Source organism: Botrytis deweyae (genome assembly GCF_014898535.1).
Source record: "Botrytis deweyae strain B1 chromosome Unknown BDEW_009, whole genome shotgun sequence".
NCBI lineage: Eukaryota > Fungi > Ascomycota > Leotiomycetes > Helotiales > Sclerotiniaceae > Botrytis > Botrytis deweyae.
In genome coordinates this window covers 33,154-60,777 of record NW_024066216.1, presented here as the reverse complement: position 1 = coordinate 60,777, position 27,624 = coordinate 33,154, and the positions used below count along the sequence as shown (strand labels likewise).

The window sequence follows — 27,624 nt, the reverse complement described above, 5'->3', positions numbered from 1 at the left end:
CTGTGATAGATGTGAGCCTTGCACGGAGCAGAGTAGCGCAACATAGATTGACATTGAAACAAAGTTACCTTTGGACCCCCTTCAAACCCCATTCTCTTGGATAAAGTTTGATAACGATTAGCGCATAGAACTATCTGCGTACATATAAGCTAGCGCTAAAGGGCTATTTCGTATTTCTTTTCCTCAAATGAGAATGTCTTGGTCTTAGATACAGTAATGTAAGCCTTCACTTGGCGTGGCTTTCATTTGGTAATTTGTTTCTCTCTCCTTTCTCAAAGTCCAACTAGCAGAAGGATTGTTAATGATTGCGATCGCGTGCTCAATCCTTCGTGTTCCGAATTCACTACCACCTCATCTATATAGGTATCTCCCGCGCATCGAAGACGAACATCACATTCGCACTTTAATTATATCTACATGGCATCATAAGACCTATCATATTGTTAAATGCATCAACATATGTACATGTGTCTACGACCTCCATGACCCTTTGGAATTCAAAACAAAACTCACATAATCGATCACATAATCAACCTCCACATCGTTCGGATTTCAGTTGCATAGGTGGGATATAGCTAAGATAAAAGGCGTTTGAAGGACGAGATCTTTGAAGTTAGTCCAAGAACGACGGCGCAATCAGTTCAAATCGGCGCGATGAGTGCGTCAACGGATTCTGCTACAATGCAGGCACATCTTCAGAGTGTATCGCTGGAAAGAACAATCACAGGCACAAGTGCAACTGCCAGCACTCGTAGCAAGAACTTGGGATTTAGAGCCGGAGTGGGCTTAGAGAATGTAGCGCGCAGGACTCTGGGGATGGTGTTATTGGGAGTTACAGTGATGTTGTGGACGAGTAGTAATTTTCTTGCTAGTGTGAGTATGCTTCTCATTTGGCAAGCTTAGTATATTGAGCTGGCAAACTATCAAGGAATTCGAACACCCAATACTAATACTGAGAACGATAGTACATATTCGCCGATAATACCTATTCGAAACCATATTTTGTTACATATATCAACACATCATTTTTTGCTATATCGTTGATCCCTATATTTCTACGAATATCGAGAGAGCATGGCTGGTCGCATGTGAAGGATTCAGCTGTGGACTACTATCATGACCAATTATCAGAATACCGCACCGGACTTCAGAATCTCCGCAAAGGATGGCATCGCCGAGGATCCAGTCGAGAAGATCAAGAGTACGATTCTATGAGCGCTTCTCATTCCCGTCTCCTCAGCTCTACCGACGACCTTGACACAGATCTTCCGCAGCCACAGGAACAAGAGAAGGAAGACAGATTAAGTGTATCCGAGACCGCAAAACTCTCTCTCGAGTTCTCTCTTCTTTGGTTCATAGCCAATTATCTCGTAGCCGGCTGTCTCGAATACACATCCGTAGCCTCGTCCACAATCCTGACCTCCACTTCTTCAATCTTCACCCTCCTCTTTGGAGCGCTTGTTCGTGTCGAATCTTTCACCGTCCGCAAACTCCTCGGTGTCCTAGCTTCCTTCGTAGGCATCATCCTCATTTCCTCTGTCGATCTAGGGAGTACGGATAATGACTCAAACCGTGGGAACTTTCCCCACAAATCCCAAGCGCAAATTGCGATTGGCGATATCATGGCTTTTGGAAGCGCGGTGATGTATGGGCTGTATGCAGTAGTGATGAAAAAGCGCTGCGGCAACGAAGATCGGGTCGATATGCCGCTATTCTTTGGGCTCGTTGGATTCTTCAATGTTGTTTTTCTCTGGCCCGGTTTCTTCATTTTGCATTTCAGCGGCGTGGAAACATTCGAGCTACCTCCCACTGGCAAAATCTGGCTCATAGTATTACTGAACTCCTTAAGCAGTTTTATAAGCGACTATTGCTGGGCGTATGCGATGTTGTTGACAACGCCATTGGTAGTGACTGTAGGCTTGAGTATGACGATCCCGTTGAGTTTGGTGGGCCAGATGTGGCTGAATGATCAGACAAGCACTGCAGTCTATTGGGTGGGTGCATTGGTTGTGGTGGGAAGTTTTGTGTTTGTTAATCATGAGAGCAAGGATGAGGAGAAGGGTGAGCCAGGAGATGAAAGAATCATACCTATCGTGATCGTGGTGGATCATGATGAGACAAGAGATGAAGTGGTTTAGATCTCTAGAGGCAAGGAAAATAGACTTGGAGTTTAGTTTCGAATTGGGATGCATACTAATGTTCTTGTAGGGATATACTGGGGTCCACTTCAGTGCCTGGTTATTGGATCTATTTTCTGACTGCATCTAAATCTATAAATAACTTCTATATCATCTGTATGTTGAAGAATCGAACTGAAAAGAGTGAACTTTGCCTTCATGCCCTGCCATCCACCTGATCTTGTCATTCGCATTGAGCGCCAATTGGGCACTCACACTCAGGTACCGTCTCGTCCACCAGAATAACATTTGTGGGATATCATCATATCCAATACCGTAAAACCCAAATCAAACTCATCATCAACCCCAATCAAGGTAGTGTGATATAAACTAATCATTAAGCCATCTGGAGCAACTAATATCCTAAACGCCTCGAATGGTATCTAACGCAAATTCTCTCATAAGGTTACCCGAACCCATCTTTTACTCCTAATAATTCTTTCTCCCATCCTTACAATTAACATGCACAACTTTGTGTTTCGGAGATAAATTTCCTCCTTCAATAACTACAGCCGTAAGCTTGCCGCCTTTCAAACACCCCGTATCCAAACCCATGCTGTATTTCTCTAATTGGAGACCTCGCTTAGAGTCGTGACCGTAAATGACTGTAGTACGTTCTTTCTTTGGTAGTTTCTTCTGATGCTTATTCCAGACCTATTGGTTTTGTGGTTAGAAAAAATCCGAGATAATTGCATGATGGCATGTGAGTAGCTCTTACCTTGTTCCAATGTTTCCCATCTCTTTCGTCGCTAGGTACTCCGTCAATCAGAGTCCGCATATTCATCACCATAGATGGATCCTGTTTTTCCAATTCGACCCCGGGAGCCAGCCCAGCATGAACAACCACCACCTGCTCCATTCCATCCAAATGCCCTACTCGCAGAATTACAGGGCATTTCTTCAACCATTTGATTCTCTTTTCCCCCAGCGCCCTCACCAACGCTCGATCCTTGTAATCCCCATGATTGAAACTAATCTCCTCCAGCCCATCAACCACTTTCTCCGGATCTTCACTCGGGCCAGGTGCATCCATCTCCATCTCCTTATGCTGTGCTATCATATCGGCATGCGCGAGAATAATCCTATCCTCATGGTTTCCCCTCACGGCAGAAGCTCCGATTTTCATGGCAAGATCAACCACACCTGGAGAATCGGGTCCTTTGGATATCATATCGCCAGCTAATATCAAATGGTCGTGTTTCTCGTCGAAGTTTACTTTGTCGAGTAAACTCACCAACGCATCTTTCATTCCGTGCACATCGCCCACTATGATGAGGCGGTTTGGTTTCCTGTGTTTGCCTGTCTGCGGTAGGTAATCGGAAGGTAGATTCATCAGGTGTATCATATTTGTAAAAGCGGGTTGCGCATTCGTTCCATATTCGTGATGTATAACCTCTCCGCTCTCCTCGTCCATTATTAAATTGGCATTGGATATAGAGCTTTGGCGGAAGTAAAGTGTATATGGAATCCAAGTGAATGTGAAGGCGAGTAGGAGATAGATAATTACATTTCTTTTCGAGCGCGCATTTTTCTTCTGGGGCCGCATCTCCAATGGAAGACCAGTGGCGTGTATAGGTAGTGACGGCATTCGTAAGGATATGCTGTGGTTGCTGGTGCGGTTACATATGACGTCCACAACGCAGGTGGAATATGCAACGGAGGAATAGAAGTTCTGATTTGTTACTTTTAATCTTCTTTCAAGTGAATGGGCATGGATCAGCAAACGGCCTGTGAATTAAGATGGAGTTTGAGGCGTTTCCCCTTCCAAAAACTCACACTCACCTCTTCGTTCTGATAATTCTCAATGTCAATCAAAGTGCATTCATATCAGATCATATTATATCGGTGAAAGATGAAGAAGCTGACGAGATGAGGATATACTTGGCTTGCGTCGCCAATACGGCAAAACGGCATCCCTATTCATGAACACCTTGATGTCTCATTGTTCCTTTGTAAACATAAGTGATGACTAGGTATCTACTGTACCTGGTCGTTTAAGCGGTGATGTCTCTTTTTCTCCGTCTCGGGACCGAATTTGATACGTGCATCGCACAATGAGGATGGGGCCCATGATGCGGGTTGACGTAATGACCCGCCATGGCTAATTTGGAACTTTGCATCAAAACGTTTCTAGTGTCACGATACACGTTGCGTACACCGGTACGTGTAGGACAACGATAGCACATTGATTACATTACACGATGGTACTGATTTCATGTAACAAAACAAACGAATTGCCCGAGTACAACTTCTTGGAAGTGTAGAAGACCATAAACACCGTATGTATAATCTGATTCTTTCAACGGATGAAGTCGTGATTTCATCTGCGGACAAGGGTTGAGAAGTTGATCAGCACAATGAGGATGATGAGCATGATAAAGTCCCCGAGGGTTGTACTGAATCACGCTTCTTGACTTTGATTGATAGGCAGCACAATCTACCACTGTGGTAAACTCCAGGAAATAGTAGCATTGGTCAGAGCTCGCTTGAGCTGTCAAACCTCCCTGATTGCAGTGGTTTGAATGTTTGTGTAAGGGTTAGAGATCGAAAGTATATATTTCCAAGTCGGTTATTGTGCTTAAGTTTCAGCAGCTGTACCAGGGTCGGGCGTGTCAAAGTGTACTATTTCCATTTGGCTTTCATGGATAGTTCAAGAGGCTAAAACAAGGTTGAGCATCTACATATTGACAATGTCCCATTTCCAGTCAGCTCTCACAGATACCTTGAATATCTGTATGGGGATTGAGTATCTAATACATTAAGAGTGCGTCACTCCCAGTCAAATCTTGTGGATGCTCTGATTGTCTGCCTAGGGGTTGTATATTCAAATTGGGGTCAACGCAGTTTCCGAGTGGAACTCGTGTAAATAACACTTAGGGACTTTGTCGTGCGAATTTGATGCCGGTGCGTTTTTGGGTCACTGAGTTCAAATTCATAAATAAAACTTGGAAATTGAGAGGCTATCCTAGTTATAGCTATCTAAATCAATCAGAAAAGTATTGATTGTTCAATATCAAAAGGGATATCGATCTCTTGACAAACTCTCTATAACACCTCCGTTTTGAGAAATCATTATTATCAAAAGCTCAAAACATACTAGGAAACAAATGGTTGAACTTCCGCCACGCTAATCCAGAATCATCGCAACAACATGGAGAAAATCTCGAAAGAGAATTTCATGCCCCGCCCATATACTCGCCCTCGTCAACGTCGTCTTCTTCTCTTGAACTATCATCATCGTTGTGTTGTTGCTCGCCTTCCTCTTCGCTATCTTCTCCTTCGTCTCTAGCCATAGCAGCTTTGCCAGTTCTAGTCTTCTTTCCTGGAACTTTCCCTGCACTAGGACCACCACCCCGGTTCATGATTTCCCTTCCAGCTCGATCTGGGCTAGCAGAGCCGTCACTAGCAACACCATCTTCGATTTGTCCTGGGATAGAACCTGCACCCAAGCCGGGGTTTGCAATCCAAGGCAACTCTTCCTCTAAGACACTGGTGCAAGTCAAGTACCTCAACGGCTTGCTTCTCACAGTCGTACGAAGCTGAAGGTGATCTTCCAAAAGATCGGCGATGACAACACGATGGTCATCCTTGATAACTTCAACAGCATCCGCGAGACACTGCTTTCCTTTGGTCGACATGGCAAAAAGTTGATGGAACTCATCTGCGGCGTGTTTGTCGATATAATCGCAGCGAAAGACGGTACGATAAAACTCCACGCCACCATCTTCGTGACGATGATGTCTGTTCGCCATGATAGAAGACTGAAAGAATTGACGACACATAGTTAGAGCCTGCCAGTAGTAGATGTCGGAACCATAATCGGCGCGACCTGGGATCTTTTCGGGAGTCTCTCTTCGAATTAGACGTTGCGGGTAGTATTGCAAGAGCCTCCTCTCTACATCGATCTTCTTATCTCTAAGCTCGCGACACTTGCGTTCCGCAACTTGAAGGCATATTTTTCCGTACTCAATGTTGTCAAAACTGCTTCTGTTGATGAGACCCGGAAGCTCGAGACCACCCGCGATGTGAATGATGGATTCACGAAAGATAATCGCCGACTGTAGACGAACAGCAACATCAGACCATGCCTCGGGGGCCTTTGCGACGTGGACCCAGAGCTTCTGGTTGATCCGCAGAAGATAGCTCTCAATGTACGTGCGAACACTGGGCAAGCTGCCGATGAAGGCGGCGGCTTGTAAGATCGAAACGCAATCGGTTATGTACAAATTTGCACCGCCGTCATCAATATCGTCTGTTAGATTGGGAGGCATGCTGTACAACATTCTGAAAAGGTTGTCATAGGTTCTTTCGAAAGACACCTCGCCAATGCCATTAAAAGCACCGGCGCTGTGCAAAGTAAGCTTTCCTTTCTTCTTTTCTGGCTGTATTAAATTTCAAGTTAGCAATTGTTCGAATTCGCTGTAGAAATTAAAGACTTGGAAGAGCACGGATTTGTTCTGGACTTGGAAGATGTATAGTTGTCTGAAAGTGTTTCGTGACATGCGTGACCATAATACCACGTATTATCAAGGCTGGTATGGGAAGCTTGAAACTTACAACGCAAACAAAATCTCTGAATCGTTGGTCATCAAAGGCGCCAAATGGTATCATCTCAATCCACCATCTAATAGTGTGTGCTTCAGCGCGCATACCCTTGGTGATGGTTCTCGCTGCAACGTTTTTGAGAAGGGCGCCGATTTTTGGCGCGTAGTTGACCAGTTGCCACGAATGAAGTTTCCAGTTTTTTCCTGTGGGTGACATGATGAGAACGTCCCCATCAGGAGGAAATGGATTCTGTGCCGACATGTTGTGCTGGGTAGACGTGGTTTGATGAAGGTTGACAAAGGTTGGTAAAGGTTGATGTTACTGGGAGGAGCAAGGACAGAGAGAATCCGTTGTATTGTATAAGTAGATATAATAAAATGAGCAAAAGAAGGAAGCAGGAAAGGCGGTAAGTAGTAGATGGTAAGTTGTGAAATAGAGTAAGTCTGAATTCCTCTCTGAAACGAGAATATTTAAAGTACAATAGAGTGGGAAATTACAAATTTAAATAAGTGCGGTCGGAGCCGAGATTGAGAAATTCAAAATAATCTGTTGCTTCAGACAGTTAGATAGAAGAAGATTCACTCGGGAAGACACAGTAGTCATGAGCCGTAGTTACAGTATCGGCTGAGTACTTTCGGGTGCTGCACTGGGTATTATTCAATATTCCTCTTTGTGGGTCAAGAATAATCAATTCAGAGGATAAAGATTTGGACCAATATCATATATCTTGCTTGGTCATCTATCTGAAAAGGCTTCAATTGGGAAGGACAGTTTAAAGGTCAAGTTGAGCTCTTGTATTCATTCCTTTCTGTCTGTTTGTTCTACAATGTTTTGAGTTGTTTCTATTGGTTTATATCTGTGACTTGTAGCTCGAACATTAAGGGGAAATCGAGAACTCTTATCCGAAGTCAACCAAGGGTAGAGAAATTCACAAGACAAGTCACTGTAAGTCCATTAATATCATAAATCACATAGGCAACTTCATCACTGAGATTCATTATACAATACAGATAGAAAGTATTTTCTTAAAGACAAGAAAGGGAGAGAGCTAAGGTAGTATAATTTACATCAAACTAGTTGTGAATCAAACTGACTTTTAAATATTGATATATTGACAATGAGCAAGTAGAGATTCAAGCATCAAAAAGTATTAGAAAAGAGTGAATTGTTTGTTTTGACACCTTGTCTTAGGGAAGGTTGGAATTGATCTACCTAGGTAGGTAGTTGGATAAAAGATAAATTAGAGCTAAGAGATGTCAACGATGTGAGTGAATTTGAACTTTCTTCTCAAAGCACCTCGGATAAAGTCAAAACATAAATGCTGATAATGCTTTGAAATGTATTGAAATAGGAACTGTATGTCATACATTGTTGCACGTATCATTAGTTGACTTCTCTCTGATTGTCTGAATTTACGTCTCATACTTCAAAATCTATCAATAAGTCTACAGAGTCATATTTTGTGAGATTATTTCACTTACCATTCTCCCTTTAGTCTCAGCAAACATAGCAATTCAAAGAACCTTCGATCGATGAGATGACAAGCAAGTAATTATCAAACAACAAAGAAAGCAAACTAGTCGCATGTCTAATTTGCTTACCCTAATTCTGATTCTATCATCGCAGTTTTCCACTGAGTTACAACCCACTAGGTAAGAAAAGGAGACATGTATCATCGGAAAGTGTAGATATATAGTTGATAACCGAAAATATAAAAAGAAGCCATTATACATCATTCATAGTTTCACCACTATCCCTCATCCTCCTCCTCCTCATACCCTTTCTCGAAGGCAGTATCACGATGCTATCTTGAGGGCTTCCTGCAGCAGCCGATGAACTCCTTAGATATTACACATGCGTCTCAGCATTCTTTTCTTCACTAGCACCCATCCGAGATCACCCATGTACTCTTGTCATGTTTTCATCTTTTGCACCTACAAGTTATCCCCCATCATTCGCCTGCCTTGACAAATGTTTTCGTGAGCTAAAATCTCTGAATTCTTGTCCATATCCGTATCCGCATCCTTATTGCATATGATCATGCTTCATGTTGTTGGTTTTAGTCATTGAAGCTGTTATTCCAGCTCTTGTATCATTAATATTCCCATTAAAGTCACTGAATCTTCCGCACCTAACGTGTTGTCTACACAAGTCATTGGACTTGGTCAGTCAATAACAATATTGGTCAAATCACAAGCTGCCTGTGCAGGTAGAGCTTTCTTGGCCAGCAAATCCAGTCTTCCGTAGCACAATCGTAGAGTTGTAAGAACTGCAACAGCAGCTTGAAATATGGGCAGTTTACAAAAATTTGGATAAGACCATTGAATTTTGCGTGCGATTGCATTCGCATGTTCGACTGCTTTCATAGACCCTGTTGATCCCAAAAATTTGATCGATATTGGCACTACAGGGGGCTTGAATCGATTTATGGAGGCAGAGAATTCTTGGAATGGTGCATGATAGTACAAAATGAAAAACAAGTGCTATTAGGGAGTAGTCTATTTGAAACTTGGCAACCGAATACATATTAAGCTCATATATATCAACAAAAACCGCTGAACAATAGAAAAGATGACGAGTATAGATGACACTGATCAACTCTACAGTCGTTTGCGCTCGATATGGATTTAACTTCGGATACGGGTTCGAGGTCTCTCGTAGAAAGCCAATCACCGATCAAGAATGATCAACATATGAATTTTACAGAACTGCGTTATGGATGAGATACTTGCGAGTAAGAAAACTTTAAGAAACAAGGTCAAGTACGTCGCTACTTGCCGAAGTTTTAGGGTAAATTCTTCATCTCAACAAGTCCCAGTCTCTTTGGTGGTGAAGTCGCAGCGATACTCTCAGTTTATGATGCATGAGTGGTTCAGCATCTTGGCTCTCCGATGGTCACAACTGCTACGGATCGAAATGTAATGCAAACCGCTTAGGTCGCGTGTGAATTCCAAATTAGTGAAATCACATAGTGGGATTGATGGGTTGAAGAAGGTGTCCTTGTTGTATTGCTACACTGTAGGTATACGAGTTCGAGCTTAAAGTTAGATAAACTCTATCCGTATTCATCAGACAAGCGAGAACATAGCTGTGCCGAGGTAGTCACGGTGGCCAGATCACCAATGAAGACCAACAAGAAGGGATCGATGATTTGATTCTCGAAGGACACAGATACAGTCCTGGGTCCCCAGAAGATAGATATCTTGAGATAGATGACCACATGGAACATTTGAATGCATCCTGCGTATTGATGAGCCCCGACTGAGGTCGACAAAACTTTCCCAGGGCATCGGGCAATTCTGGATTTTCCTTCCGAGGATGTTACGGTACGACCTGTACTACCCACCATACCTATCTTCATACATTGATGGCTAGATGGGGACGAGTGTGATACATGGCCAGCTGTGTTAAGGTTCCATCTCTCAATATTCTCAGCTGGAGTAATGGAGTGATGGATCTGGTACATCATCGTGCGACCGGGCTCACGGGATTCAAGCCATCAAGACATAGATTTCATATCGAGAGGTAACATCAGTGTTGTGTTATTCAGGGATAGGTTGTCAAAACCAAAAAAACAAATTCCCATAAGTAAGGCGACATGGGAAATTCTCCGATTTACCATAGCACAAATCACTCCTTGGCCAGGAGCCAGGTGTATCTTCCCCGGAAAAAGCAATTGATAAGACGATGATAACAACATTAATTAATATAAACATCAGACCACATGTTGAACATCTCCAGCTGTATGAGAAATGAGTAACAACGACACCATTTGCATGTTTTTATATATAAGCTCTTATTTACTTTTTCAACTTGTCTAGGTAAGCACACTAGCAAACATACAACGCTACCTGCGATACGATGTTTACTTTTTGCCCCAAACATGTTTGTTTTCTGTTACGGCCAACAGGATCCAATTATTGTACTGTAATTGCAATTGCAATTGCAATTGCAATGATCTTGATGAAAACCATCCAGTACCTTCCTTTCCTTCGCGTCCTACCACCAAAGCGCCATTCTCCCTACCTCGTTCCCCCATGTCCATTCCCATTCCCATTCCCATTCCCTCTCTCCTCCTCTTTCCTTTTTGTCGCGCAAGGCAATGAAACCTACTTGAGTCATTGTGACTTCTTGCCGTATTTGACTAAGAATAACGCAGGCGAGGCAGGTAGGCAAGCAGGTATCCTCCAAATAGGTAATGTGAATGATTAAAGGGCTCAAGTGACGAGGTCAGACCCCCGATTTTCTTATCCACATCCACCTCCGTTCTCTCATTCTCTATTGATATCAACCTACTATACCTATTAACTCTTACTCCCCTTTATCACATCCTTCCTGCGTGTCATATTTCTGACATTCCTCTTGTTTTGCTATTCGCGCCATGAGAAATCGCACCTATGGCTGAATCTAATATTATCAACTCTAACCCTCCGCCTCAAGCTCCCCCACCAGATCAGCATTCCTTATCCGAACAAAGTGAGAAAAAAAAAGACTCCATCGCCCACTTTAGTAGCTTACAGCTAACAGCCTTTAGTCAATATTGCAACAAGAGCTGTTCATTCTCAGCTCAACAAATTAATTCTCCTTCGTTTGCCTCTCGCTCTCCCTCCATACACTGCGAACCCGTCCATCTATGTCTCGGGCATCCTTCACATTGCGCCAATCTACATTACGTTCGAGTCACTATGGCAAGCCATTATAGATGCTCCCTGCCTTCCACTATCTCTCAACGATGAACAAACAAAATCTGACGGCCCCGGTAGTAGATCGGACTCTTTGGACTCTCAGGCATCGAAAGTCTGCTCAAGAACTCAGTCTTTACTTTCACACCTCCTTCTTCCTGGCCTCTTGCGATCCGGACGCCTTCAAGCCGATATCCGCACTTTGACAGGAACCCCTGATCATAAGATTGAAGAGCAACTGAAGGCAGTTTCGAATGATGGGCGGCTAGCAGAGTTTATTGCACACACAAAGAAATCCGTCCAAACAAACCCACATGTATTGTTAGCATATGCATGGGTATTATATATGGCCTTGTTCTCGGGCGGTCGATATCTTCGAGCTTCCCTCAAATCGGCGGGTGGCTTGGAAGACTTTTGGGAAAGAGACCCCTCTCCCGTGCGCCCCTATGGGGCTACCAGACCTTCGGGGCACGCCCAGTCTCCTAGCAAAGTGCATTCCCAACAAGAATTGCGTCCCTCTGCTCGTCGACTTTCGCGTTCCGAGTGCAGTCGAATGATGAAGAAACAAGGTCTCCAGTTCTTTGATTTTGTCGGGGACGAGGATGGCGAAGATATTAAGCGCGAGTTCAAAGGGCGAATAGCAGAAGCCGAGGTCCTCTTAACAGATGGCGAAAAGGCCGACATTATCAAAGAAGCGCAAGCAATATTCTCGTTCATGGTTATGATGGTTTCTGAACTAGATTCAATATGTGGAACTACGGAAGAACATTTGGAGACAGTGAAATCCTCAGGCTCCACAAGATTACATCGGGAACATAAACCTCTGAACATGGCGCGGGGCAGTATTGATCTCACACAGGAACGTCTTTCAAAAATGAGAGAAGAGAAGAGTTCTACTCAAGAAGAACGATTGGAGAGAAAACCAAGTCTCTATGCATCATACGTTGAAGCTCCCATGACTAAATTGGTAAGATTCAAAGATGACTTTCCTGGCTCAGGGAGACCTCTGGCAAGAAAGCATTCCATAACATCTCCCTCTACACAGGGTGGAATCTCAGAAGAAGAGAATGGTATAACTTCGGGAACAGGCCTAATTGTTGGACTCTTGACATTTGGAGGACCGTTAGTAGCATTGACAGCCGCATTTGCAGCTTGGTATTATGTTGTGTAATAGATTCTTTTTGGATAGAAATCGCATTGTTTGGGATGTGTTTACGACGTTGCGAAAGAGGTACGAGCTTTCGCGGGTGCGTTTGGCTCAGAGCCGTAAGTTGAATGAGGGCACAATGGCTATGGTCATGACTCGATGACTCTTTTTTTCTGTACATTGGTACTTAGTACACTCTTTTAGGATAGTTACAATTTGATACCCCTATTGATCGTTTTCAACACTCGTTCTTTTCACGCACCACTTTCTTTGCATGCATACCCGAACTTTGATAAAAAAAAATTGAAGCTATCTTTAATCAAGCTTTGCTGTACTTTCCTTTTTCGCTTCATCTTGCAAACTGACACTTCGAACGAAATTACACAAAGGCCAAAAGCTTCCCCCGAAATCCATGTCGTACCTGTAATGTGACTGTTAGCCAGATCTCTCTTTATATTGGCTGGTGTGAAATATTAATGGCGATCTGTGTCTAATAGGGTTGACCTCGATCAAGTTTGCCAGCGTGACATGACAATATCTTGTGGACAAACTTGGCAATTGCTCTTCCACCTAGCAAGCTACCAGACCATATCAAAATAACATAATACATACCAGTAGTTAGCAGCAACACAAATGCCATCCTCGCCACAACTTTGTGCTACTTTGTGATACCACAATGCTGGTAAGTACAGCATATCTCCCTTCTCCAAAGTCACATGCATTGGCTGAGCTAGATGCGAGTATTTGGTAGGGTTTCTGGATGGTACATCTGGATCCCAGGTCGCGACGGGCACTTCTACTGAGGGTGAATCTGATTTGATGGTGAGGGTGGCGGGGTCGGACGTAGAACGGACGTAGGAGGTGGAGGGAAGAGGCACTTCATTGATGCAGGGGTGACAGAGAGGCGGGAGTAGAGTGAAATGTTTTTGTCCGAGAATCTGGACGTAAATGTTTTGGTACGGGTCTTTGTGGAGAGAGGTGATGGAGTGCGAATTTCCTATCCACTAAATCATGTGTAAGATATGGTTCTTGGAAGAAGAGGGTGGGCGGTACCTACGAGATTGATGGCATCGGGATCTTGTTGGAGGGCTATCCTGGCGAAGGATATGTCCTGTTCGACATCAGAGAGCAATGAAGAGTATTCATTGCGTAGGTTGTCATTCTCTGTCTCATGTTAGACCAATGAATCGTAGCTTTATGCTGCATATGGTTTCTTACGTGTTTGAGCATATCTCACTTCTTCCTCGTTTCTCTCGAGCGATTCTTGCTGCGAGACAAAGTCGACGAATTCCGCAAAAGATTGAGGTTCTTCCCAAGGCTTCACAAAAACCAAATCCCCCTCATCGTTGAGGGTAGGAGAGTCGGCATTGCCATGGGGGGTCACTGCTACGTTCACTTCATGTGACGAGAGTGTGGATCTGAGATAAGATAGTGACCAAGTAGATGTTGCTTTCCACTGGAGCCATAAGCATTAACATATGAAACGCGCATATCTTAAGATGTACGGAGTAAGTGTAGCATGGGGCAAAAAAGGGAATAGAGGGGTGCTTACATCCGAAGCGAAGCCTCGTACTATGAATGGCCGATTCAAGGCAACGAAACGCATAAATTCGAGGGCTGAAGGTGCCTCATCCAAAATAGTTATTGTGGATGAGTTGAGCTCGTTATATGTAGTCAACAAGTCCATTATTGGATCTGATGAAAGGGCGTCCATCTTTGGATTTCCAAGATGATATTGTTGGTTGTTAGAAGAGTAAAAGGTTGATATTGCCAAATTTGGTCTCGTGGGTTGGAGGAGTGAAAGATTTTGATGTGGAGAAAATTTATGTTGGATGATATGCCAGTAAAGCATCATATCAATAAATCTCAAATCTCATATCATCGCCACTAACTTCAAAGTTTGTTACTCTGACATGATACTTCCAGGTCGATTTGTTTGAAGGCATTAGAAAATTTTACAGGCCAGGAGATGAGCAGTGAAGGACCCCTTGGCATCGAGAGCAGATCCAGATCATAAAGGCATTCATAATTGGTAAAACTTGATCTACCTATAAACTCCTATGAATAATACTCTTTACCATTAAAAATTCGTGTGCTACATAAAATATACTGTTCGCCTAATGCGTCGTGACTGAGTTATAATGACCCTGGGGGTATACCTGTTACGCCGAACAAAAAATGCAACTCATGCTCCTCGTAATTGACTCGTAGGCACGAATCTTTCACAAAATTGAGACCATGTCGAAAGAAATACACTCTTCGCTCCGGACAACACCGATCCATAGCCAATATTCTACTCGTCTTCGTCGTCATAATTCTCTTCTACATCTGCCCATCCACAACCCCACCGTCTTCCTCCAGTCTCCCCACCCATTCTCAAATCTCTGGCATCTCTCCCCTCTCTCCAACATCTAACATTCCAGTCATCGTCTGCACAAATAAGTTCGCCATTGCTTGTCCAACTCAGCGAGCTCACTTCTCTTGCATGCCCTCTTATCAGCGCTGTTCCGTGGGTATAGATAGGTACTGGGTCTTCTGCTGAAGTATCTTTCCTACTTTCCCAAAGAGCTGAATGAAGTCTTCCAGATCGTGACAAGGACGTGGAGCTTAGAGTTCGGGACTGTTGAGCGGCGCCTTCAAGTGGAATAGAAGTATTAGCCTTTGTGCCGAGGTAGCGTTCATCGGTGGGGAATAGAATTGGAGTCCCATCATTGCTACCCACAGCTAGAAGCTCGGAATTGCCATTGACAGGTTTGCGAATCGCAGACTTGATATAAAAATTAGCAACGTGGAAAGAAGGGTGTCGCAATCCATAGAGTGGGCCTAAGCCTTCTTGAGCTGCCCGTTGAGCTGTTCGTTTTCCATTGCCACTTTCGAACTCAGGTGCATGTCCGAGAATAAGATGCGAGGTTGAATATGCGTAGACAATATTGTCCTTACAAACGCTGTAAAACCTGCTTCCGTCGTGACTCATACTGAGAGAGGTAATTCCAAAAGGACGATTGCCGATATGGCTAGGAATTTGTTTAGTGTATGCAACTGGCTGGCTACTTTTCCGCTTGTTGGAACAGTTACGGATATCCCAGAGCTTGACAATAGAATTTGATTCTGATCCCGTGAGCAGCAAGTGCTCTTGACCTGGTGGTAGGAATTGAATACTCGTAACGGATATGTCACCGATGCGTTGTTTTTTAGCAGCAGAAAGAGAGCGCGAATTTGCGGTGGGTTTCGGTTCATGTGAATGTGAACCGTGATGAGCATCCAAAATGCCGTTGACATTGCCACAACGTGGAATGTTTTCGCCTGGTAGCTTCTGCATCTCCATGATCGGACCGTCATCGCCCTTGCACCTGAGGTCCCAAATCTGAACACTACCATCTCTGCCGGAAGTGGCAAGCACATTCTTGTTATTTGCTCCCGGTTGAAATCTGACTTGTTTCAGTGTTGCACTATGGTTTGCGAGGATAGAGATTGACTTTTGTGTTGTCATGTCTGAAACTTTGGCGGAAAGATCTCCAGATGCCGTAGCTATTAATGAATCATCGTCGGAGAGTGAAAGATCGATGATCGCGTTCTTATGAACCTGCCAGCCGAGGTATACACTGCTGAACGAAGGCTGTCCATTCTTCTCAGATTCTACTAATCTAATACGTCCTTCATCGTCACCAATGGCTACTAGAGAATTCGTATTCAGACCGGCGTTGCAAAATGGTATGCTGTCCCTGCCACCCAAGAGACTCGAAGTATGGCTCACATCTTCCGGTCTACTGTAGAACGATGCAGTCTCATCTCGCCAATCATTGACAGCGTATGCTAGATTGGCTCGTCTCGATCTGGAAGTGCCCAAGCTCAATTGCAATAGCCTTGCACTCAAACCACGATTCTCGAAGGGAACAATGCGCTCCAACGGTTCTCTTGAAATAGATTCAATGATGTCTTTCTCTTCCTCTCCCTCTTCCTCCACATCTTCAAGAATTGACTGCGATTTTGGATATGAAGAGGTTATCTTCAAAGAACCACGATGCGATTGTCCATATCGAGTTTGATCTTTGAATGGGCAATCACTGTCTGACCCTATATCCGCACCGACATCACTATGAGTCGTCTTTCTTCTCTTAAATTCTCTAGGCATTGAAATTGATTCCTCGTTTTCCTGACCTGGAAGATCCTCCATGTTGTCGAAAGGTTTTAGGGGGCTGGATTGTGTTCCCTGTCGGTTGTTGACTAAGGCCTTAAGGGCTCGGCCGGAAGGTGAAGACATTGACATTGTGGCAGCCTTATTATCGAAGAATTTCCTAAATCTTCTCGGTGTAATTGATGTTTGTCGCCGTTCCTTTTTTGGTGTTCCCACTCTGATCGAAGGGGGGAGCTTTGGAAGCTGAGGAGAACCCATGGTCATGTCCGGAGGAGAGGATGGCAAATCCATAGAATGGGATGAAGGTGAGAGAGACATAATTACAAATTCGAAAGAAGTAACAATTAAAGGTTTACAAGTGACTGTCAAGAAATACGCAACCGCAAAGGCAAAGGTATGCGCATGCACATATCGAGTTGTCAGGAATCTTATGAAGTAGAAGTATAAAATAGTAAAAGCGAAATAGCCACGGAAACGCGAGAAGCATCTATTGGACGTGTGCCACTTTAAACTTAATCCCTGGTTCGCGTTTTATGGATCACGCTACCTAGGCGAGCTAGGTACGATTTTCTTTTCCTCCTATCTTGCGATCACGTGGAGATAAGCGTCCCTTCGATTTTTTTTTTGATTTCTTCATCGCTGGGAGATTGAGAGAGTTGGATTTACTTACCTCACGTCTCTTAAGTAATTATCTTCGTCACAACCCGACATCATGGGTATCCAGAAGAAGCATGGTAAAGGTCGTCTCGATAAATGGTACAAGCTTGCCAAGGAGAAGGGATACAGAGCCAGAGCTGCTTTCAAATTGATTCAATTGAATAAGAAATATGGCTTTTTGGAGAAGAGTAAAGTTTTGTTGGATCTTTGCGCTGCTCCCGGAGTGAGTGTATTCTTTAACATATGTCTGGATTCCGCTAACTTGGTAATGCGATAGTCATGGTGTCAAGTCGCAGCAGAGACAATGCCAGTGAGCAGTTTGATCGTCGGTGTTGATCTTTCTCCCATTAAACCAATCCCTCGAGTTATTACTTTCCAGAGCGATATTACGACCGAGAAATGTCGCGCTACCATTCGTACACACTTCAAGTCCTGGAAGGCAGATACAGTGTTGCACGACGGAGCTCCCAACGTTGGTACTGCTTGGGTTCAGGATTCTTTCAATCAGGCCGAATTGGCCCTCCAATCTTTGAAGCTTGCTACAGAATTTCTTGCGCCAGGCGGTACCTTTGTTACAAAAGTCTTCAGATCCAAAGATTACAACAGTTTGCTCTGGGTTTTCAACCAATTGTTCACAAAAGTCGAAGCAACGAAACCTCCCTCTTCCAGAAATGTTTCCGCGGAAATTTTCGTTGTATGTCAAGGATTCAAGGCGCCAAAGCATCTTGATCCCAAATTCGTCGACCCTCGACATGTCTTTGCAGAACTCTCGGATCCTACGCCCAATAATGAAGCCAAAGTTTTCAACCCAGAGATCAAGAAAAGGAAGAGAGACGGTTATGAGGATGATAATATGACACAATTCAAAGAAATTCCGGCCAGTGAATTCATTCAAACAACCGATCCCATTGCCATTCTTGGTAGCATGAATCGCCTCAGTTTTGTCCAACCACCAAATGGTGATGTAGCTCTGGCCGCACTGGATAAACTGCCAGAAACGACCGATGAAATTCGCAACGACTGTGCAGATCTAAGGGTGCTTGGAAGAAAAGAATTCAGAAACCTTTTGAAATGGCGTTTGAAAGTACGAGAAAAGTTTGGATTTGCTACTAAGAAGGGCGCAAAGGTGGAGCCAGAAGAAGTGGCCGAGGTAGAAGATATGGATGAAGAGTTGAAGATCCAGGAGGAACTACAGGCTATGAGCGAGAAGGAGAGCTCTCGCAAAAAGCGTGAGAAGAGAAGAGAAAACGAGAAGAAACAAAGGGAAATTGTTCGAATGCAGTTGCATATGACAGCACCAACAGATATTGGCTTAGAACAAGCAGGACCAAATGGGGAAGGTTCTATGTTTGGACTGAAAGCAATAGACAAGGCCGGTGCTGCAAACAAGATTGCGAAGGGGAAAATGGCAATTTTGAAAGAATCCGACCCTAGAAAGGAGGAAGGTGGATATGCCTCGGAAGATAGCGAGAGCGACGATGAGCAAGATCGACTCGACAGGGAGCTTGACTCAATGTATGAGATGTACCAGGAACAGAAATCAAGTGCCGATGCAAAGTTCCGCGCCAAGAAGGCAAGGAAGGAGCATGAAGATGGTGACTGGGAAGGATTTTCAGCGGCGGAGGAACAGAGTGACGATGATAATCTGGAAGAGGATAGTAGCGATGAATCTGATGACGAAGGGCCTTCCAAACAGTCTTTATTGACTGATTTAGAACGAAATGAGAAGAAAACAGGTGGGCTTTCGAAAAGAGCAAGTCAATTTTTTGACCAGGATATCTTCAAGGACATTGGAGATATCCCCGAAGAGGAATCAGAGGAAGAGGTCGAAGAGGGAGATGAAGAAGTTCAAGCCGATCTCGACGAGCTTATGAAGGATAGGGTGATTGAAGAGGAAGAAGAAGACGAGGTTATGGAGGAAGCGCCCGAAGAAAGTGATAGCAGCGATGATGAAAATGGTTTCGAAGTTGTCAAACGCAGAGAGGGTGAAGAACAGTGGGAAGACGAAGAACCTAAAAAGGATGGGAGATTAGGTATGTGATTTCTTATCCCGGGGCTTTTACAAATTTACTAACATGACCTTCCATAGACATCGACATCATCACCGCCGAGGCTATGACCCTCGCTCAGCAGATCGCTTCTGGTCAAAAGTCAATGTACGACCTCGCCGATGAAAGCTTCAATAAATATGCGTTCAAAGACCGTGACGGTCTTCCCGACTGGTTCCTTGACGACGAAGGCAAGCACGATAAACCGCATCGCCCAATTTCGGCTGCCGGTGCTGCAGCCATCAAGGAGAAGCTGCGCGCACTGAACGCTCGACCAATCAAGAAGGTCCGCGAAGCCAAAGACCGTAAGAAGTTCAAGGCAGCACAGCGACTCGAAAAGTTGAGGAAGAAGTCTGCATTATTAGCTGATGAGGAGGGCATGACGGAGAAGGAGAAAGCGAATAGTATTGGAAAGTTGATGAGCAAAGCGGCAAAGAAGAAGCCAAAGCAAAACGTTAAGGTTGTGGTCGCTACTGGTGGTAATAGAGGAATTGCGGGTAGACCAAGGGGTGTCAAGGGTAAATATAAGATTGTGGATGCTAGACTGAAGAAGGATGTTAGGGGTCTCAAGAGAGCGGCTAAGAAAAGAAAGTGAGCTATTAATCAGTGGCGTTTAATGTTGGGTGTGAGAATGAGGATGCGTTTGTACAAGAAATTGGGAAGAAGACTCACACAAGTGTCTGGACACAACAATGAATACACTTGATAATCGATATATACTTGACAATCGATACATCATGCTTCAACAAATTATGGACAGAAGAAATGCGCACCAAAATATAAGCCTGAGAGATTACATATGTTCTATTTCCACGTGTGAACTACAACATTGTTATGTTGCCATGAAATCACGAAGTCTAAGAGATCATTGATGGTCGAATTTGGAGTGGAAGATCGAATGAAAATATAAATAGCTTTATAAAAGAGGTTAATTCAACCTCATTATGCAGTTTATTTCTTTGGTAGTCTGCTTGCATTCTAATGGCTAATCCAGAAACCCTCTAAAATTATTGTTTGGTTTATTAAGTACCCTTGTTGAGCAAGACGTATCGATTAGTAACCAGGGTTTCCTGACCTTTGATCTACATGTTCCCTTGGGCTGGATAGATACAAATATACGCATAACCATCGTCTCTACTATGGCATGTGTAATACAATGATCAAGCAATAGCGCCATTCCTCCTAAGATCTGGGTATCCCATCCGGTTCTAGAAAAAAAGCAATTCCCAAGTTAACCTCAACTCCTATTCTCCTGTTATGGCCCCTGAAATCAAGAATCAAATGCTTTGTAAAGCTGTTGTTCAAGGAAGGAAAATTCCCACGAGCACAAAGGTGGACGCCTTATCTGAACCTAAAATGGACTTTCATAGCAAGGCGATGGCGATCATAAAAAGGAGAAGGAAAAGAGATATCGAGCCATGAGGTCCAGCAGTTGCTGCTGTGGTAGCTTCGCTCTTTTTGTACACTGTCTGATTGTTCGTCTCGTTCTTTTGGTTGCTGAAGAAATATGTACTTGCTGAAACACTACCATTGTTTCCATCCGGATTGGGGGCTGAAGTTTGGTCTGGAATGGCACAAATGGCATTTTCAGCTTTAGGGTCTTTGCATCGTTTTGTCAGACCTATCTCGCGCATTGGATCCGAGGAATTGAAGTAGGCTTTCACATAGCTAACGGAGATGACCGCATCGTGTGATGGTGGACCTGAGGACCACAAAGGGTTCCCATTGCTCCATTGTGTGATAATCATATGACCAGGAGATGTCGGAACCGCGGTGCTGTTCATCTTTGCCAGGATTTGTCCATCGGCGTAAAATATGACGTTTCCTGGGATAAAATCGATGCGATATTCATGGTAGCCAGTGGTCGGATTGAAGGGAAGGTTTGCCACAACATAGTTGCCAGTACCAGCAGCGTTGTAGCCAGCTTGGACTGACTGCACCGATTGTAGAACAAGATTGACAGGGAATGTGTTGTTGTCGACGTTGAACTGGGAAGAAAGAAACTCCATATCAATTTCTTGGCTGTCGTTAAAGTACTAACCCACAATTAGTATCTGAATCACAGATGTACCTGCTTGGTCAAGAAGAGCTTACCCAGAAAAAAGCAGCACATGTACCAGGAGTTAGAGTCAATTTCATAGCAGCTCTATATGTTCCCCAGAGTAAATCTTCACGGGCCGAATCTATCTCCGCAGTCTGAACAAATCCATTGGCAGGATCACCTCCACTAACAGTAAGCTGTACACCAGGATCAACACCAAATTTCCCATCTCCAGACCATGTATTCTCATCAAGTATAGGATTTGACGTGACCTGTTCAATGCTGTAGTTCATGCCGTAAGGACCACGTCCAGCAGCAGCCGTCATATTAAACTGTTGTCGTCTCCAGTCCGTATCAAGAGTGATATTGGGAATGTGCAAGAAGTCAGACTCGATAAGATCAGTAAATATGTAGGGTTCCGCAGAGTCGCCGATGGAGGATGAATAGCCGCATTCACAGTCTGCAGTCGCATGGCCTGCGAAGTACAGGACTATTGGGATAATGATTCGCATTTTAAGACCCCGCATTTTAAATGAGACAGAATCTTTTGCGATGAACGATATTATTATTGTATGCGGTCAAGGTATTTGGTGGTACAACGAAAACAAACAAGTATCTTCTCTTGATGTACAGGTTGTAGTGTTATCGCAAAATTGCACTGCGTTTGAAATGAAAGTGAAAATTCACCCGTTGACTGAACGGGACAGAAAGTACAGAGTCGAATGGGAAAGAAGAGTGTTTGATTTGGACTTGTTTGGAAGATAGCCTTTACCAGATGGTTTTATATGAAAAGATCACCACGGCATTATGGGTGAAGAAGTAGCTGTCGTTGGAATCGTGACGATGAGGGGTTGACGAATGGTGGGCAGTGAGCAATGGAAGGACGAAGGTTTATTATTAAAGAAAGAGGTACTTTTTGAGAAAGAGAAGAGTAAACGATTGATGGAAGTCTGTAATAAGAGAATGAACGAAAGTGATGGAAGAAGAAAGAGCGTATGGTGTATCAAACGCATTGTGTGTTGTAAGTGAGAGTGAAGTTGAAGAAGGCAAGAGCAAGTAAAGAATCAAGACTGGAAGTGGAAGCGGAAGCGGAATATATAAGAATATGCATATGAACATGAATATTTACGACTCCCGTCCATAAACATAAGATGATTTACCTCCCTTCCTAACTGCTTGCCTATCTACTTTGATATCTCTGCGCGTGAATCCGATGAAGAAATTGGTCAATACGTACCTACATATAATATTATATTATCATAATCCAAATTATATTGTTAGCACGGTAGGTAGGTGTGCAACACAACGCAACGCAACACAAATCAAATGCAGGAACGAAGCCCCTCCACACCCACTCCTCGCCTGGGGTTCCATTATTTTGTCCTTTCCATTCCCTTCTCTTGCTCTGACCCTTACCGTTCTTCAAATCCATCTCCACATAACAAGATAGAATCAAGATTCTTTGATGCTCGACGATAGATCGTTTGTATGTGAATGTTTGTTGCCACTCACTTCATTCCTCCCATCTACCTAGAAGGTATTGCATAGTGAACGGGAGATAGATGTGATACAAATCTACGTTTCATCAAACCATGTAGATTTGGCAACACGGCTCAATGTTGCACAGATTGAATCATTACTCCATCAGTGGAAGACAAAGAGACTCCATTGTCTGCACTGAAATACGACCGTCTGCCTACATCTGTAAAAGATGCTCTATTTTCCCGAATTCTATCATAGCAGAGTTTGGGAAGAAATCCGTAAGATAAAAAGAGAAACAACCCATTGAGTGAAGGTGATGAATAACGTTTATTGACACTCAACTTTAGATGATACTAATAATTGGCTTCTAGCTACATATTGTACTAGCTTGCATCCATTTACTCCACAGCCAACCAATAAAATCAGACGAAAAATCAGAGGGAAAATTTATCCTCGACATCAAAGCAGATCCCCCCCGCATGTCATACATAAAATCATCAAAAGAATTGACTGTAGGCATCGCTAGCTAGCCCCATCATCATTCATCGCCATTCACTTATTACTGGGTCATGATGAAGACATAAAGCCATCGAACAAAAGACCGAATGTTCAAAGATGAGCTAAGAATCTAAAAATTTTCCCAAAATCTACTCGCTTGCCTACTCTTACTTCATTTAGATTTGATAACTTCCATCACAAGGCTTAGGTGCTAAAGATTATTTCATGAGACTGCTTAATGCGTCCAATGAACACAACATATTTTCTCAATCAGAACATGAAGAGGAGAGAGATTACATGTTGATCTCTTCCGATTGCACCCAGTCGTAACTAAAATTGTAACTTAGAATGACTCCTACGTCGATTTGGAAGAAGATTGAGGGCTCACAGGTTGATCGTTTGTCAACACTAGGCATAACAGAAAGACGGATAAAGCTAAGCTTTGGAGATGGTAGAGATTTCCTCGCTCGGCTGCATGCATTCACCACCCGCCACGTAAGCTATTGTTAACGTCACGTTTCACTGCACATTGAGTTTAAAGGGGTCAGAAGACGAGGTGTGGGAGTAGACATATAATATTGATTGATAAGACGCTGGGATACCGCCTCGTTTTGCGAGAGAAGCTACGATTAGACCAAGAATGCTGAGATACTGACTATCTATACATACACCGATCAGCCCAATCACCATTCACCATCAGGTGACATTAAACCTTTCGTGCCCAAGTTGCCATTTCTCAAGTACTAACCAACCAACCAATTCCAATTTCCGCCTCTCCTTCATGCAAATCAAATCCATCAAAACATTTCGCAAATAACTATGACCAAGAAAGCGCAAAAGAAGAGAGAAAGTAGAAACAAACTCAAAAAACCAGATGTATATCGAACAAGGTATAAGGTATCTGAGCTGAAATGGATGACGGAGAGGAGAAACAAAAACAATTAAAAATTGGTAGTGCTAATAGGACAAGGGCAGAAGCAACACCAGTGGGCCAGCCATGAGTATGAGTGTAGAGACATTAGGTGCGCGAGAGCGCGATGATATATGAGACGAAAGTGAAGAAAAGTCCAGTATGCCCGACCAGCCCCGTATTGTTGCCCGTGACCCCGAGAAAGATTTGCTCATGAAAAAGTAATATCCGAAAGTAAAATCGCTATATGCAAAGAAAGGAAAAAGGAAATGCCAAAGATAAACCGTCGACCCTCGTCAAAGCCAATAGTGTGAGATGAAAAGAGATGAGGGATATCAAAACCGAGTCTAACAAGGAAAATAAAAATAAGGAAATCATAGCAATCATTAAAAAAAGAATTAAATCTTAGTACACGCTGTCATCAGCGTCATCCATTCCTTGAGAAATCATGGAGGGCGTTGAAACGTCCGATACTTCCATGTCGTCCTCGTAGCCGACAAGGGCTTGAGAATGAAGTCGGAAGGAGTCACCCATGAGTTTTGTGATTCTATAATATGTTAGTATAATGTGTATTTGACAATGAACATTGTGACTTACCCCCAAACGACAACTTCATCAAGCATGCTACCCCAGACACGAGCGACGGTAGAGCTAAGCTTGGAGCTATAGCCTACAGAATCATCGTCAAAGAGAGCTCGGATCTTGTTTTGCATAGCCAATTCCTCCTCAGTCGGAGGCTCCTCGTCATTTTCCAGACGATAGAGCCACAAGCTGAGGATGACCATGAGATCCAAGCCACAAAGAGGATGTTCGATACTCCAGTTGGTAGCCGACGTCCTAGCAACCCAGCGAATTCCTTGAACGGCTGCAGTTTCAATGCAATTGTAGCATTCTTGAATGACTTTGATCATCTCGCTGGACCTCTTGACCTTGTCCCTAGCATTTGACATGGCAGCAGCAACTTCATAAGAGTCATGGTACCTCAGGACTTCTTGAATTGATTTGAGGTCAACCTCAAGACGAGCCTTAGCATTGCGGAACAGGGCCATAGCATTAAAGATCAATGGATGTCCTTTGTGAGGGGCATTGAGTGGAACTGAAACAATTTCCGGCTCACAAAGGTCAAGCGATTTCTCCCAGGTCTCCAATGCAAGACGGAGTTTGAATTCCAAGACCATATCTTGAAGTGCTTCCGGGCTGCGTTTATGGTACCAAATCTCAAGGAAAAGCGCATTGATCATGACACGAGTTGCAAAAGCACTGTAGCGTAAGGATTCGCCCTGAAAGAGGTTATCGTGAGCTTCCATGAATGATGGTATGTCGGCAGCTTTGAGGTGTTCTTTCCAGGTAGCTTCGTCGGAAACATTAAGATTCCACATCGCTTCAGTCGAGGGAAGTTGTAGATCTTCAAACTCGTTAAAACTGATAGCGGGTGTATGGTTGTATGTCAATGTCAGTAAGCCAAAGAAGATGTATACTGCATAGTACGTTCGTCGACAACCCTCATCTTCCACCCATTCGGATCTGGTAGGCGCAGCACCTTCTCGAGCGTCGGTGCGAAGCTTCAGCTCGTAACGATTACCAGCAACCATGTTAGCAAGTAAACTCTTGATCGAGCAAGCCCATTCCAGTCCTTTTGGATCTCCACTCCAGCTTGCGAAAATCATGTTGAGGAGTGAGCTTTGCATGGTCCACAAAGGACACTTACGTGAGCTGAAATTCTCCTTGTTTTGTAAAAACTGATTTACGAGAACCTTGGAACCAATGTGCATCATATATGCGTGATCTTGATCGAATGCATAAAGAGCACCAATGGATAGCACAGCAAGAAGAAGTGGTGGTGAGACTTGCGTTGGTTTAAAAGTCGAAGGGTGCAAGAAGGGTAAGTGATGGTGGAACAAGGTGAAGTAGGTCGAAAGAAATCGGTTCAACGATGCCAGCGTGGGGAGATGAAAGCCTTCTGGAATTGCTCGTTCACTATCATGGGCACGGATATTGTCCAAGATGATGTTGCGTTCTTCGTCGCCAGTGACTTGAGGTGCTCTCATCGCTGCTGCTTCGGAACGGGGCTGTATTGGTGACAATTGGGGGGTAGAAGCCATTGAGGGTGGCAATGAATCAATCATGGACTGCAACGCGGGGACGAGTCCATTATAGCTTGACGACGCCTTGTGCTTGACGATAGGTGGAAGCTGATTAGGATGAGGTTGCATCGTACCACCGCTTGTAAAAGACGCCTGGGAATCTTGAGAACCAGAAGCAGCCGAGGTAATTGAATGAGACTTTGGCTCCGTTACAGACTGCGGCATGAAAGAATCCCACGGGACCTGGGGAAGCGAAATTGCCCCCGAAGGATATGTGACGGATGGTTCCATGAGCGGAGTTCCATTATGAGAGAAAGCCATTCCAGGTCTATTCTCATATGGGCCTACGCCTGCATTGCGCATTGCTGCAGTAGCTTTGTGGTGAAGGTCGGTCATCAACATAGCTGCAGTCTCTAGGTCAACTAACCCATCACTACTGGCCTCGATCTGTTCAAGGGCCGATGTGTCAATAGCGATGGCTGATTTGGCTGAGCCGGATACAACGGATGCCTTGGGGCCGGCACGTCGCTTTACATCACTATGTAAAGGAATACCTCCATCTTTGGCGTGTACGGTTCGATCATGTCGGAGCAACAAATCGCGTCGCACAAAGGTACTTCTACACTTCATGCACTTGAATGGACGCTCCTTGGTATCTGCGACGACATTGTTAATATGTTATTCAATTGTCGCGATGGAATTGTAAAGGTGTAATCGTAGTCGCAATCCAGTGGTGATGAATCAACCACGCGATTCGATACAAGGGGGGAGGGGGCTAAAAGGAGTGTAAGGAACACCAAAAACTTACGTGATCTCTCATGTCTACTACGATGTTCACTCCTGCTGAAAGCTCTATTACAAAATTGACATTTGTACTTCTTCTCCGGAACAAGGGACGACTTCCTTATTGTTGATGTTGATGATGCACCCGCAGGCAAGATATTTAAGGCAGCGACAGGCATCGTGTTCGAGGAACTCTTCTGACTTGACTACACGCTTCGCACTCGATATTGAGCTTCGAAATGATTCACAGATCGATGGTTGAATATCGACTGACTCGCGGAGGAGGGGCGTAAGGTTTAAAGTGTGTATTGCTTGATGTATAAATTGTTCATTTGATGTGGACTTATTGTCATAGATGGATGGGTTGTATTGGGGGTATTGATTCGATGGCAGAGGCCGTGTGGAATTGTTGAAAGAGTGTAAAACCACGGGGTC

The 27,624-nt window shown here is 43.9% G+C and overlaps 9 protein-coding genes across 9 annotated transcripts; 3 read left to right on the top strand and 6 right to left on the bottom strand.

Moving 5' to 3' along the window:
• The first annotated feature begins 211 nt into the window (after positions 1 to 211).
• On the top strand, positions 212 to 2,230 carry EAE98_004668 (uncharacterized protein). Its single transcript, XM_038952288.1, has 2 exons — positions 212 to 873; positions 966 to 2,230. Exons 1-2 carry the CDS (start codon positions 655 to 657, stop codon positions 2,136 to 2,138), a joined length of 1,392 nt encoding a protein of 463 aa, XP_038810938.1. The 5' UTR covers positions 212 to 654; the 3' UTR covers positions 2,139 to 2,230.
• Positions 2,231 to 2,606: 376 nt separating this feature from the next.
• On the bottom strand, positions 2,607 to 3,591 carry EAE98_004667 (uncharacterized protein; the record flags this gene model as incomplete). Its single annotated transcript, XM_038952287.1, has 2 exons — positions 2,607 to 2,831; positions 2,896 to 3,591. The coding sequence occupies 2 exons, from the start codon at positions 3,589 to 3,591 to the stop codon at positions 2,607 to 2,609; spliced, it is 921 nt and encodes a 306-aa protein (XP_038810937.1).
• Positions 3,592 to 5,353: 1,762 nt separating this feature from the next.
• On the bottom strand, positions 5,354 to 6,983 carry EAE98_004666 (uncharacterized protein; the record flags this gene model as incomplete). The annotated part of the gene is made up of 2 exons (XM_038952286.1): positions 5,354 to 6,559; positions 6,735 to 6,983. The coding sequence occupies 2 exons, from the start codon at positions 6,981 to 6,983 to the stop codon at positions 5,354 to 5,356; spliced, it is 1,455 nt and encodes a 484-aa protein (XP_038810936.1).
• A 3,670-nt stretch (positions 6,984 to 10,653) lies between these two features.
• Positions 10,654 to 12,797, top strand: EAE98_004665 (uncharacterized protein). Its single transcript, XM_038952285.1, has 2 exons — positions 10,654 to 11,198; positions 11,257 to 12,797. The coding sequence occupies exons 1-2, from the start codon at positions 11,120 to 11,122 to the stop codon at positions 12,573 to 12,575; spliced, it is 1,398 nt and encodes a 465-aa protein (XP_038810935.1). The 5' UTR covers positions 10,654 to 11,119; the 3' UTR covers positions 12,576 to 12,797.
• Positions 12,798 to 12,866: 69 nt separating this feature from the next.
• On the bottom strand, positions 12,867 to 14,265 carry EAE98_004664 (uncharacterized protein; the record flags this gene model as incomplete). The annotated part of the gene is made up of 5 exons (XM_038952284.1): positions 12,867 to 12,972; positions 13,164 to 13,555; positions 13,609 to 13,715; positions 13,770 to 14,007; positions 14,104 to 14,265. The coding sequence occupies 5 exons, from the start codon at positions 14,263 to 14,265 to the stop codon at positions 12,867 to 12,869; spliced, it is 1,005 nt and encodes a 334-aa protein (XP_038810934.1).
• A 579-nt stretch (positions 14,266 to 14,844) lies between these two features.
• EAE98_004663 (uncharacterized protein) lies at positions 14,845 to 17,004 on the bottom strand (the record flags this gene model as incomplete). Its single annotated transcript, XM_038952283.1, has 1 exon — positions 14,845 to 17,004. One exon carries the CDS (start codon positions 17,002 to 17,004, stop codon positions 14,845 to 14,847), a length of 2,160 nt encoding a protein of 719 aa, XP_038810933.1.
• A 394-nt stretch (positions 17,005 to 17,398) lies between these two features.
• Positions 17,399 to 19,986, top strand: EAE98_004662 (uncharacterized protein; the record flags this gene model as incomplete). Its single annotated transcript, XM_038952282.1, has 3 exons — positions 17,399 to 17,566; positions 17,621 to 19,376; positions 19,433 to 19,986. The coding sequence occupies 3 exons, from the start codon at positions 17,399 to 17,401 to the stop codon at positions 19,984 to 19,986; spliced, it is 2,478 nt and encodes an 825-aa protein (XP_038810932.1).
• Positions 19,987 to 20,358: 372 nt separating this feature from the next.
• Positions 20,359 to 22,445, bottom strand: EAE98_004661 (uncharacterized protein). The gene is made up of 2 exons (XM_038952281.1): positions 21,486 to 22,445; positions 20,359 to 21,427 (listed from the first exon to the last, which is right to left on the bottom strand). Exons 1-2 carry the CDS (start codon positions 21,957 to 21,959, stop codon positions 20,756 to 20,758), a joined length of 1,146 nt encoding a protein of 381 aa, XP_038810931.1. The 5' UTR covers positions 21,960 to 22,445; the 3' UTR covers positions 20,359 to 20,755.
• A 2,282-nt stretch (positions 22,446 to 24,727) lies between these two features.
• On the bottom strand, positions 24,728 to 27,368 carry EAE98_004660 (uncharacterized protein; the record flags this gene model as incomplete). Its single annotated transcript, XM_038952280.1, has 3 exons — positions 24,728 to 24,869; positions 24,920 to 27,062; positions 27,215 to 27,368. The coding sequence occupies 3 exons, from the start codon at positions 27,366 to 27,368 to the stop codon at positions 24,728 to 24,730; spliced, it is 2,439 nt and encodes an 812-aa protein (XP_038810930.1).
• Between the last annotated feature and the right edge of the window lie 256 nt (positions 27,369 to 27,624).

What these genes read in the sequence shown, in the direction of transcription:
- EAE98_004665 (XM_038952285.1), top strand. Translation starts at nt 11,120, where the DNA reads ATGGCTGAATCTAATATTATCAACTCTAACCCTCCGCCTCAAGCTCCC. An exon ending in GCATTCCTTATCCGAACAAA is followed by an intron (nt 11,199 to 11,256) that starts GTGAGAAAAAAA and finishes AACAGCCTTTAG; the next exon opens with TCAATATTGCAACAAGAGCT.
- EAE98_004668 (XM_038952288.1), top strand. Translation starts at nt 655, where the DNA reads ATGAGTGCGTCAACGGATTCTGCTACAATGCAGGCACATCTTCAGAGT. An exon ending in GTAGTAATTTTCTTGCTAGT is followed by an intron (nt 874 to 965) that starts GTGAGTATGCTT and finishes TGAGAACGATAG; the next exon opens with TACATATTCGCCGATAATAC.
- EAE98_004661 (XM_038952281.1), bottom strand. Translation starts at nt 21,959, where the DNA reads ATGCGGGGTCTTAAAATGCGAATCATTATCCCAATAGTCCTGTACTTC. An exon ending in CATGTGCTGCTTTTTTCTGG is followed by an intron (nt 21,428 to 21,485) that starts GTAAGCTCTTCT and finishes ATTGTGGGTTAG; the next exon opens with TACTTTAACGACAGCCAAGA.